Source organism: Lepisma saccharinum, chromosome 30 (genome assembly GCF_977018435.1).
Source record: "Lepisma saccharinum chromosome 30, izLepSacc3.1, whole genome shotgun sequence".
Classification (NCBI taxonomy): domain Eukaryota; kingdom Metazoa; phylum Arthropoda; class Insecta; order Zygentoma; family Lepismatidae; genus Lepisma; species Lepisma saccharinum.
This window is the reverse complement of record NC_139258.1, coordinates 28,813,727-28,826,364: the sequence shown is the minus strand read 5'-3', so window position 1 is coordinate 28,826,364 and position 12,638 is coordinate 28,813,727. Positions and strand designations below refer to the sequence as shown.

General features: G+C 37.8%; 1 protein-coding gene across 4 annotated transcripts in view; it reads right to left on the bottom strand.

Annotated features, from left to right (window-relative positions):
* The window catches only part of LOC145981822 (motile sperm domain-containing protein 1-like), a 33,926-nt gene that overhangs the window by 4,592 nt on the left and 16,696 nt on the right, over window positions 1–12,638 (bottom strand). For all 4 annotated transcript variants that reach the window (XM_083115258.1, XM_083115256.1, XM_083115259.1 and 1 more), the window contains exon 6: window positions 4,617–4,690. In XM_083115258.1, coding sequence (XP_082971384.1) covers window positions 4,659–4,690 — 32 coding nt within the window. In that variant the 3' untranslated portion in view covers window positions 4,617–4,658. The remainder of the gene's footprint in view (window positions 1–4,616; window positions 4,691–12,638) is intronic.

Sequence of the window (12,638 nt, the reverse complement as noted above, 5' to 3'; positions counted from 1 at the left end):
GAAAAAGAACTAACTAACAGATCTCCATCAGAATTTTGGAACATGTTATCGGTTACCAAAAACTTTCAAGGCAAGTTCCTTTTTGAAAACATTTCCACTCTCGCGAAAATAGTGCCAAAAATGGGACCAAAATTGTTAAAGAATGCAGGAAATACAGCATCACCAACCAACATCTATCTCTTCACAGCAGCAGCATGTATGACTTCAAATAACATAATCAACAGTAAACGACTCAACGTTATTCATTAGGGGTGTGCTGGATTCTTTACTTTAAAAAGTCGTTAATTCTCGACGTTTTCTGCCTTGAAAGTTTCTGGAACTTATCGAAAGTTGTAAGTTTTTATTCTAGAAATGCAAAAACAATCACTTAAAGTGAAAATGACTTGTAAAATTCGAGATTTCCAGTGCTTCGGGAAATTTCGAACATTTCCCGTCCAGAAAATTTTCCGACTTGGTCGGGAAATTGCAAATTTTTCAGTCCCGAATGTCGGGATTTAAAAAAATTACCGTCCCGATCCCGTCCCGACCCAAAAAATTCTGTCCAGCACACCCCTATTATTCATTAAGGCAAGAATTTACAATACCGGACCCTTCTGTAATTTCTATGCTACGTCTTATACTCACGAAATAATTATTCGTGATTATTTATCTCAAGTTAACATGTTGGGGTGAGGGGGAAAAAATGTTCATTAACGTGTAGAAGTTGTAAAATAAGCTTTTCAATTCTCGCAATGATTCTCCGTATACAAGTATGGTAGCCATATTTGTTGATATGAACAAATTAAAATTAGTTACGCTGTCTACAGCGTTGCCACACTGTTGATTTCATACTTGGAGAGCATGGATCGTGTAAGAATGGCGGAAGAGAACAGTAAAAAAGTTGTTAATGTTGTACAGATTGTTAGGTGGAGTGTGCAGGAGGATGGCTGTGGGCTAATTAATAAACTTATGGATTTCAGTATATTGCCCATGTGCTTACATGTGACAGCGACAATCACGATGTAGAAGAACTGATTTGATTACAGGTAAATTTGGCAACAGTACATCAATCATAAAATTGCAGGATACGAAAATGGCGTCTTCGATGATGAACGTGCTACGAAAATAATATTTTTTATCGGTTCGTAATCACAATTACCGCAAAACCATTCAGGAATAGCCCCACTGACCATTCTCGGTAAGTTTAGGTTAAGTTAGGTTAGGCAAACATAGTTAAAATTTGGGCTCGAAAAAAACATGCACGGGTAGCCCAACAAACCATTGACGGATAGCCCCACGAACCATTCAGGTACGGTTAGGTTAGGTTAGGATAGGCAAACATAGTTAAAATTTGGGGTCGTAGTAATATCAGGAATGTATATTTCGTTTTTTAAGTATTGGAAACACAAAATCTTCCGGTAAATAATAAGCAATCGTGCCGATCGCGGACCACTCAATGTCACTTATTTTGCAATTTCTACACGTGACCCCCCAAATTTTAACTTCAAATTCGTGATTAGGAGGCCTCAATTAGTGAGTATGCGAAATATTACAAAAAATCGGGGAGAGGTCCTGTATTGTAAATTCGCTCCTTCATTAATTGTGGAAGCACCGAGCAGAAAGATTTGGTAAGTAAATGTGTATATTTTATCTTCTGTTTGCATGCTCATGAGGTGTTTTTTTTTTAGTCACTTTACTTGGCGTAGGGACATTTGGTCAGTTGTAGGGACATTTTGACTACGTCTGTAGGGACATTGCCGAAAAATGGTTAGCAACACTGTCGGCTACCAGACGTCAGTGTACATTCATGTTCACTTCTGTTCATTTATCAGTACGCGTGTTGCTTATACTGTGTTATTGTAATGTGCTTACTCGTGGCCAGTGCTTTATTGTGTGTTAATTGTTATTCATTCATTACTTATGTCGTTAAACAAATATAGTCTTGAACATAGAGTTTTTATGTACCATAATTACGTGAAAACGAATTTTGCAGAAAAGTGGTCAGGGATTACGATAGACAGGATCTCTTGAACCTAAGAAACGTGTTGTATTGCTGTTGAAGGAAGTCATTTTCAACATCTCTTATAACACAGGAGGTTAGTGATCATCATTATTATTACTTTTAAATATCATTTTACGCTTTCGGTTTGCTTTATGCGCCGGGATGCTGTCTTCCCTTTCTGTCAACTGAGGATAAAGTAGCGATGTCTAATCTAAGATTAGATGTCAGAAATAAGGTGCCGGAAATATTTGTATTTGGGAGGACACCTTTTCCTGCATCCGTGCGACAAGGTACGTGCTTATTTCAATTGTAATTGTAACTGTAATTGTGAAAAGTGGAAACATTACAAAACAAGCGGTTTCTGTTACGGACTTCCTGAACGCAATTTGCCGGGACCTGTTGCATGAAGAGTCCGCGGAACGGCCGTCACGCTGGCGGTGAACGACTGAAATAACCTCCCTGTATGTAGAACATCCTCAAAGTTTGTTTTCTGTTGAATATAGTTCCAATAATTTAGTTAGCCTTCGAATCAGAATGTATGCGTTATCACAAAAAATGCAAGTGTCCGGTGTTTTTTGTCCAGCAGTATATAATAATATTCCAAACTTGTCCTAATGTAACAATATTCTAAATTTTTTGTGAACAGTGTATATTGTGAATAATTTCATAATCACCTTAGAACCCCCTAAGAACATAAAAAATAACTTTAAACAGGTCTTATTAGAGTAGAATGTAAAAATATAATGTGCCAGGAATAATTTTCCACTCCGTGAACACTGGTAAAAAGTTCCTATAAAATCCATAGATTGCATCACTCTTCACTCCACATTAGGAAATTGGAGGGAATGGATGCCATTGTGATTTCAAGAGACAGTTTGAGTGGCTTGTATTGCCTTTTGTATGAGATTTGTGGGATTAAGTTCAAAGATTCCACCTTTTTTGAGATTATATTTCCACTCCGTGAACACTTCTAGAGGTGAGGAATTTTGCAAACCATTCATTAATACGATTTGAGTTATAAACATTATGTACAGTGCTCATCTCAAAATTTCCGTTTACCTAACCTGAATTTCCTTGAAGTATTGCAACAAAATAAAACATTTTGTCCCTTGTCCACTGAGGGGAAAATTTCATGTTTTTATCATTTGTCGAGTCCAAATTAATAAAACTATTTGTAATTTTAGGCTCAGCTATCTTTTTAAAGTGAGTGTTTGTCGATTTGATTTCTTTTGTTGTTTTTGTTTTCTGATATATCTTGTTTACCAAATGAATAATTTAACTTATTGATAAGTAAACTTGTTATTCTTATTTCCGTTAAAAAAAAATGTAAAGTTGCCATCCTAGTAGGCCCCTAATAACTACACTGCAATTTTATGGATCACATGTAAACAATTTATGAAAAGCATGTTTGATTTAATTTAATTCTGATCCTCCTCCACCACTCCGTGGACAAGCCAATTTTACAAATTTTAATTTTCTCATTAACTAGGGGCAAATGATCTTGGCCAAGGTTAGTATTTGATTAGGTTTCTTAAGGACAGATTACTTCATTATTTTTACAAATTTAAAACTTTTTTTTGTGTGAAATCATCATCTAGTTTCTACCTCCTTTTTGAGAATGACATAGGTAAGTCTATCATGCAGAGCAGTAGTTAAAGGTTGCTTCAGAGCTAAGTCAAAGTTCTTCAATCACCCAATTGGACCAGCTTCCCTACATCATGTGAAATATTTTCCATTTAAATTTTAAATCATCATCAAGCCATTCTCTGTTCTTGAAACAACAAAATGTTTGAAATGCTTGTTACAAAACTGCACCCATGCCCCTCTGAATCACAATGAGCCTCCACTAGCTATCAAAACTGGAACCCTTTGATTACTAGGCGACAATGTTAGCACTACACTATCAGGAGGCCCTGCAAGTCTGTGCACACTGCAAGGAACAGATATAAAATTTCTCATCTGTGTGCAACATACAGGGGGTGCTTGTTTCAATTGTAGTTTTTAGTCCACTTTATGCACAGAAAGGTTAATCGGACTGGATGTACGGTTTAAAGTGGAATCCGAACCACTGGGCAATGTGCCTCCAACAAGTATCGAACCTGGGACCCCTTGATTACAAGGCAATGATGTTACCCATATGTCATCGGAGAGGCCTGCAGAAACTAGTCAAAGGGGCAAAAATAGTAAATACTAGGTCATCTTCATGTAGATAAGATATTTCTCCCTTCACAAATTCTTTCCATGTCATATTTGAGATCCAAATGAACAGATTCACTTGGCATATGAACCAGGTGAGTTGTGGAAAGGTTTTCAAGGTTTTGAGAGTTAGCGTCACTCTCATATTTGATTTGTTGTTTTTAGTCCACTTTATGCACAGAAAGGCTAATCTGGACTGGACATACAGTTTAAAGTGGAATCCGAACCACATGTGCCTCCACCGGGTATCAAACCCGGAACCCCTTGATTACAAGGTGACTAACGTTACCACTATGCCATCAGGGATGAAGTGAAGTATCCTGAAGATGAGAATGATGTTAGCTCTTGAAAGCTACAGAACTCACGTGGTCGATATTTCGAGAGAAATAGTTCAACAAATTTAACAAACAAACAAAAACAACTAAATTTTAGAACTTACCTTATTCTTTCTCCATTTATTTTGTTTTTGTATTTTTTTGTTTCACGGCCGAAATACAACCATTGTTACAAGACCTGCAAGCAAACAAGAATTATGCTTAGAATATACACATAGTTATAATGAAGAGATAGGGGACCGACCTTTCATAAAAGAAATATCTGATAGAGTTATAACAAGTGACATGTAGATAAACTACTATTTACAAACAGCCACATCCGCGATGATTGGTTGTTGAAAGTAGACATATGATGTGACCACTGCAAAATCATTGTTACCTTGTTCAGTTTTTTTACTGGTACTACTTATGGGATTCTTTTTAACTATTAGTAGTAACCTGAGAGGATAAAAATCATGATTTTTATTTTAAAAAATCATTTTTGTTGATTTTTTTTATTTAAATAGATTTTTTTAAAATCATGCTTAAAAATGCTTGCATGGTTTTTGGCACCATACACATAGATATATGATTTTATAGAAAGGCTTTTTCTAGGAAATGGCCCTGTAAAATATTTAAACAGTTTGCTTAAAGCAAATAAAAAAATGTACGTAAACATGTATTTTTCTAATACTGTACCTACTATGGAAATGTTTGTTGAGTTTGTTAAATAAACTAATAATAATTTCAGTAACTTTTCTTCGAGTGAAACTAAAACATTCTGGATGTACTCTATAATTGTAACTTAAAATATTAACTTAAATATTTTTATAGTCTTTGTGGCTGAATTTTGGAGATTTTTTAATGATAGTTTGAAAAATATCAGCTGCCATGTTTGTTTACAGTTTAATGATATTGACACTATTTATGATTTAACATGATTAGTATTTTGTATATTTTTCTACACAAAATTCTTGTCCATAAAATTATTCAATTTCCTTTCGTATGAGCTTCACACCATCAGTACAGTTGAGAGCTGAGAAGACTGCGAGTGCGGGGTGAGGTTCGGGGGTGAACGGGGAAGAAGTGTGTGGAGGGAAGCTTCGACTTGGTGTTCAATTTTTCAGTGTTGCCAGACATACAGAAATTCCTGTAGGAAAGGGTGAGAATCTGATAATGGAATCGGGACTCTCCGGTTGCTCACATCTTTCCCGAGGGACGACCGTGTCAGGTGCTCTCGCGAAGAAGCATTAACAAGATGCTAGGAAATACACAAAAAGCACACACCCTTACTTTGTTAGTCACGTTGGAAGCAGATTGCTTTAATTTGTGAAGTTCTACTAATTGTTGCCTCAAACGTTTATTGCTAACATTCTTCACTTTATGTAATAAACGATTACATAGTTTCTTTACTTGTTCTTCAGCACATTTTAATTTCTTTTTCACAGTTTCAACTCACTATTATTCTTGGAGATTGGGTATATTGAATATATTTCCAGTACTCAAAGTCTCTGAATTATTGTGTGCCGTGCAAATTCTTTTGCAAGAAGATAACTCTTCAAGTTTTCCACTGCTCGCTTTCGAATCTTGACGTTTATTGGCACGTCCACTTCGATCAATTATGTAATTTGGCTGTTGCACACTACAATTCACCACACAACCAGGTAAATTTAAACTTGGTTCAGCATTTTTATTAAGCTGCGTTCTACAGGCATTGCTCAGCAGTTCTGCTCTTAAGTTTAGTTCGTAATCGGCATCCAGAAAATGCAATGAGCACACTGTGGCTGTTTTGATATTAACAGGATCTAATCTCTTACACTTTGAAACCCACATCTTGCACATAATCGGATCCTTTGGGACAGGGGCCATAGGCAGGAAAAATGTTGGGGAGGGGGTTCACTCTTAATTTTTCCCATGGGCGTCGCATAATCTATAGTCATAAAAATTATGTTGTTTGACCATTCACATGAAACTTAATTTTTGGGATTTTTAAAACTGTGGAAAGCAGTAATTCTTTGGTTTAAATGGTAAAACATAACCTGGTACCTGCATTGAACCTCAATTTTTATACCTATCGCTGTTTTTCTTCGGTTATTCTGTTCGAATACTAACTAACTGGACTTTATTAATAAAACTAACAAACGTTGTGCTATTTTGTAACTTGCAATAAACGATGTCTATTCTATAGACTAGTTCGATCCCACTTTCCGACGCTCATATTGTTCCTATGCGTTCCAAACAGCATGATATACTACAACCACTATGCCCTATACAAGTATGTGCTTTATAGGACCGCATATAGGTTAAATGTACAGTATGTACTACCATATATCGACTTCTGGGTGAAGGATAGTGAATGTAACATGCTATGAAGCAGGATATTCTAGGTTTGAACACTTATGAAGGGGCATTTAAACCCTTATCGAACAGGGAATTAAAAGTTGTAACTGGAATTTTGGGATAATCGCAAGGGAATTTTCAGTCTGATCCAGGAACAGCACTGGAAAGAGGACAGCAGAAGTGAAAATGAAGGGGTCATGGGTGGGCTGTGATTCTGAGAATGAAACCCGTTTCGCTCAAATTTCAGAATTCAAAATGTTTGAAAATTTCAACTCCATCATTTCAGAATTGTGTGTCTGTTGTATTTTGTGCAACTGCGAATATTTTTTTAAAAAAATATGTTACAAATTTTAGTTTCTGAACTCGTATTAATCCAACATGCCAGAAGTTTCGGTAGGGGGAGGGGCTTGAACCCTAACCCCCCCTAAATACGGCCATGCTTTGGGAGCAAATAGCTTACACCTACTGTATTTCTTGCGTTGTTCTGGCACAAAGCAACAGCACAATTGCGCGGCATCTTACTGAAGTGTTACTGTTGTTGCAAAAACAAGAAAATCCCCACTATCACACAAGCCAAAGAAAAGGAAACACAAGGCACTTTCAAGTTCCCTCGCACAAATGCAGATCCTATAACAAGCGGAAAGGTCAGTGACAGCGTCACCCCTGTCCCGTGATTGACGTCAGGGTTGGAACCTCCCACGACCTTCTTTTTTCAGCTTCGGGAGGGAAGACTGCGCTACTTTCTCAACTATATTATATACTATTTTGGATCTGTGTGTGTGTGCGTCTTGCTAACTCCAGTGCTCTTGTTCCATTGTTGCAGTGCGAGTATGTCTTCTTCGCGAAGAATGGGACAGACAATTCACAGTGAAGCTAGGGAGATAATAAGAAACGTGATACAGCAGTGTGATGAAGAGGCCAAAGAAGGAAAATTAAAGTACTTGCTACAGCAATCAAATTTGCGTGTGTGTAATTACACGGGCGTATCTGTGCGGAGTGTATCAAAAATAAGGAAAGAGTCCCATGAAGCGGGCGAGACGTCACTGTCTACACCGGGTAAGAAACGACGACGAGCCGAGCAATACAGATTCCATTGCGACGAATTCGATCGAAGGGTCATCAGAGACGTAATACAAGAATTTTACCTTGTGAAAAATACAATACCAACGGCACCGTGAAAGCCATTCGTGAAAAAAATAATTTTCCGTGGAAAGTGCATAGTTTACGTCGTCTGCTTCATGATATGGGTTTCAGTTGGAAAAAATGCAGAAGCAACAGAAAAATTATCATAGAACGTCCAAATATTGTTCATTGGCGTGCCAAATATCTAAGGGCAATTAAAAAATTGAGATCGGAGAATCGTGTGATAGTATATATCGACGAGTCATGGGTCGACAATAATCTCACCTTTGGGAAATGCTGGCAAAGTGACTCAGTACAAGGAGTGTCAACCAACACCAGTTCCTCCAATAGGATAATTTTAGTTCATGCTGGTTCAAGGCACGGCTTCATAAATGTAGCAAACTTGATATTTAGGGCAGGAAAGGCAACCGGAGACTATCATGGACAGATGAATTCCGTTAACTTCGAGAAATGGGTGAGGGAAAAACTTCTGCCAGCCCTCCCGAGGGCAAGTGTTTGTGTATTGGATAACGCTCCCTACCACAACATACAGGTGAATAAGCCTCCGACTAAATATTCTGTGAAGCAGGAGATGATAGACTGGTTAAGACTAAACGAAGTGCCATTTTCAGAAAGCATGAAAAAATTTGAATTATTCCAATTGATCGAAAAGTACAGGCCGCCAGATAAGATTTTTCGTGTGGACGAACTTTTGAAGACGAATGGCCATGCAGTGCTTCGGTTGCCTCCTTACATGTGCGAATTGAATGCCATTGAACTAGCGTGGGCTAAAATAAAACGACTTGTGAGGGAGAAAAATATAACAGGAGATTTGACGTTGTCAAGGTTGGAGGAAGTGACAAAGAATGCGGTGGAATCTGTGATGCCAGCTGACTGGGAAGGATATGACAGGCATGTCATCACTGTCGAACAGGACTACTGGCAGAAAGATGGTCTGATGGAGGACACTGGATAGAATCATTATTTCACTAGGTGGTATTGACAGTGATGAAGACAACAACATCAGTGACAGCGATTCATCTTCGGGATCGGAATTGGCACAAACCTTATCAGATAGTGACGATGACTGATGAAAGGTGAGTGGAAAGCATGTTATTGTACAAATACTTTAATCATCAAAGTAAAATTCCTCCATTATTAGTATTGCTTTCACTTGCTACTATGTAATATGTTCCATTCATTTGCAATGCGTTTTCGTACCATGCCTTTTTCATTTATGCCGCTGCCACCTTGAAAGGAAGACGAGCTGGCTGCGCACGGCGACAAAAGTTTCGCATTCCTCAGCCTTGCAGTCTTCTGAGCTCCCAACTGTACATATATTTTATTTCATTTATTTTCCTATCTTAGAACCTAATAATCACCATTAAATGATTACGAGAGTAATGTACTTTCACCAATAGTATACATTATTCTATAAATTATTTATTTATGGTGATTTAAATCAATCCACCCTGATAGTAACATCAAGATTTTCAAATTATTTAATATTTGAGTTACTTTTTTGTGCTTGGGAAATTGCAACAGTAATCTGAATTGCCCACTGTGAATTATCCTAAAGAATGAGGTGTTTCTTGTTAATCTACACTCATGTCGCAGACACATACAGCTATCTAATATGCAACAATTTGGTTTACATATGTCAGATGCAACTGAAAACAAAAAGAAAAAACAAGAAAGCAACAATCGTGGTGGAAAGCAATTGTAAAATTGAGAAGAAAAAGCAGATGTCGAGCTCCACAGAAATATTAATAGAGAATATTGTGTCCCCTGACAGAAATTCATACCATACCACGATGCGACATACTGCAGGTAAGAGTATCGAGCTGTTCCTGCGAAGTACCGTCCCACCCCTGTAAAAATACTGTATGCACTTCTGGAAGGGGTCCAGTCAGTAGGGTGTCTGACCTGGGTTCGATTCTAGAGGTGGATGATCTAAGGTTGGAATTCTCCGGCCTTGTCCCTGGACAAAGCAGCTCTGGGGCACACCCAGCCTCAAACCAATGGGTACCTGGGGAGTGGGGGTTAAGGCATCCAGAGCATGGTGCTGATTACATCACCTCCAAAATGGCCAAAATCGAGAATCTGTGGGGCCGTACCCTCTCATCCCCTAAATGTGCCCCAGCACTGTGCTATATGCACAGGGAACTTTACCTTTTCTTACTGTAAAGTAACAGCTTATCTTTATTATATTTTTCTTGTGAAACAAAAGTTATTAAACAACTCTCATTTCTCAAAAGTTATTCTCATCTTCCATTATCTCAAACTTTATCTAATTTCTAACACATATGCGTCTTTCATTTATATGACATTTCATAACCTGAATATACAGGGTGCAGCCATGAATTGGGCAATTTTGGAACACTGGATCCAGCTAATAGTTGTGTCAGAGGTACAACATAACTACCACCATCTTGCAGCTCCTACTTTACCGTTCAGTTATGATGGAATTGTAGAATGAGACAGCACACATTCGCTATAAAAGCACATTACACAAAGAACAATGGGGATATTCCTTGGCCTGCCAGATCACTGGATTCCTACCCAAAGACTAATAGTGTGTGTGAAACGAAATGGAGGTTATCATAGTAATGTTATTTTAAAATAAATCAAAATGTATTTTCTTTTGGGATTTCTTCAATGAATAAAGTAGTTAATTTTGTCTTAATTATGTTTTGTTATGTATTTTGCATTATTTTGTCTTAGGTGTGGGGTATTTAAAATCATCCAATTCATTGTTGTACCCTGTACATTGAACAAAATTAACGATCATTCTTGACACTCATATCATTAGTTTCCGAGATATACAATTATTTAGAGTAGTATGTAATTTTAAATTTCATGCTGAAAATTGAGGCTAATATTCGGAAAACTACCTGAGGGAAATTTTACACAAAGTGACAAGAAACATGTCACTTGAGAACACCAATCAACAGCAACATTTCACACACCAGTAGCAGCCTACCCTTCATTAGTGAAATCCTCAACTGACGTGGTACATGTGTCACTTGTCACTTTGATGTTCATACACCGCCATATAATTTTGCAACAGATTTAATACTGACAATTGCTATTAGCACTGTGAAAATTAGTGGCATAGTAAGTGACAGACCTAAGGTCCTGTTCAGCCCACTTCAATACATACTGGAAGCGCTTCACATCAGTTCGTTGGCGAGCGCAGGGGTAGTGTGGGGTGAGGTGGGGGCAGAAGGCATCGATGTCAGATCTCTCAGATTTTCTCCCCGCAGGCCCTCTTACACCCTTGCTGAGTGAAAGCTCTGATTCTCTGTCGCCTGCTGGACGGTAGAGGTCTCAACACAGCATGCGGTGTTGCAACCGCTTGCAATGCCTTTTCCGTTCTGTAGATTTCGATTTTAATGCATTGACGTTCTGTGGGTGAAAAGTGTGCTCTGAAATCTTTCGGCTTGTGTTTGTTATCGCGGTGTTGTTTTGAGTTTGTGTTTTTGTTAGTTTCTTGATTTGTCCGTGTTGCATTGTTGTTTTCTTGTTATGTTGTTGTTTTTTATTTTCATTAATTATTATTTATTGTTGTGTGTGAGGGTGGAGTGCATGAAGTGAGCAAGGGGAACAACAGCTTGTATTTCTCCAGAATGCTACGAGAACAAGCATAAATAAAGCATGGCGAAGTAAATGCGGAAACATATGAAAAGTATTTTCAAGAGAATTTACATCCAAATTACCACCTGCTTCGGTCACTGTGAAGACAACACCCCTTAGCATTCAGTCAGAACAGAATATCCCAACAAAATCAAGCACTAAGGTGGAAATTCAGTGTTGGTTGATTTTAAAATATGTAAAATTGTAATTGCTACTTTTAATTCATTAGATGAAGGAACGTGTGGGGAAAAAAAAACATTTGTTCCGTGTTCTCGATTTGAATGAACAAGTTTGTTTAAAGTTCACTTTATTCTCAGATAAACTAATCGTGACTAGACTAAAATGCAATCTGAACCATTGTCAATACGACTCCAAGGAGAATCAAAGCCTCTACTCGATTACAGGACGACATGCTCAGGGGCGCCAACTTGTCAAAATTGTTGGGGGGGGGGGCTCTGATCACTGAAAACAACTAATGAATGACTCACTCCCTCCCTTTTTTAAGTTTTGGAAGTGTTCGGAATCAAGTAAAAGCCCATGAATTCCTCAAATATATTAAAATTTTTATTTACAGTTCGAATGCAGAATGTCAATTGTTCACGGATGGATATGCCACAAGATTCGTCAACCATAAGAGCAAAAATTCCTGACTTTTAATATCTGCTACCACGGAGCGCAAAACAGATCTCCCTAATATATCAATTATCTCGTTCTGAATGTCATGTGAGAGCCATTTGTAGCCCGAACGTCCCATCCACTCTCCTAGTTCATGCACATCTTCTTTCGAAACTCTTTTTAGTAAAAATGTTAACAATACTCATAATTATATACTTTGTATATAGTAATAAGTCATGTGTTTTGCTGTCTATGGTCATAGCCCCCCCAAAGTTGATGGTTTAGCGGTCTCAGCCCCTTAAGTTGATGGTCTAGAACATTTCATATGTGTATTTAAAGTTAAGTTCATTTGGCACAATTCAGAGTAAACTTTACAAGAGAAGCAAAATAATACATTAGATCCTCTTAAGCAAAATTATTTGGGGGGCTCTGCC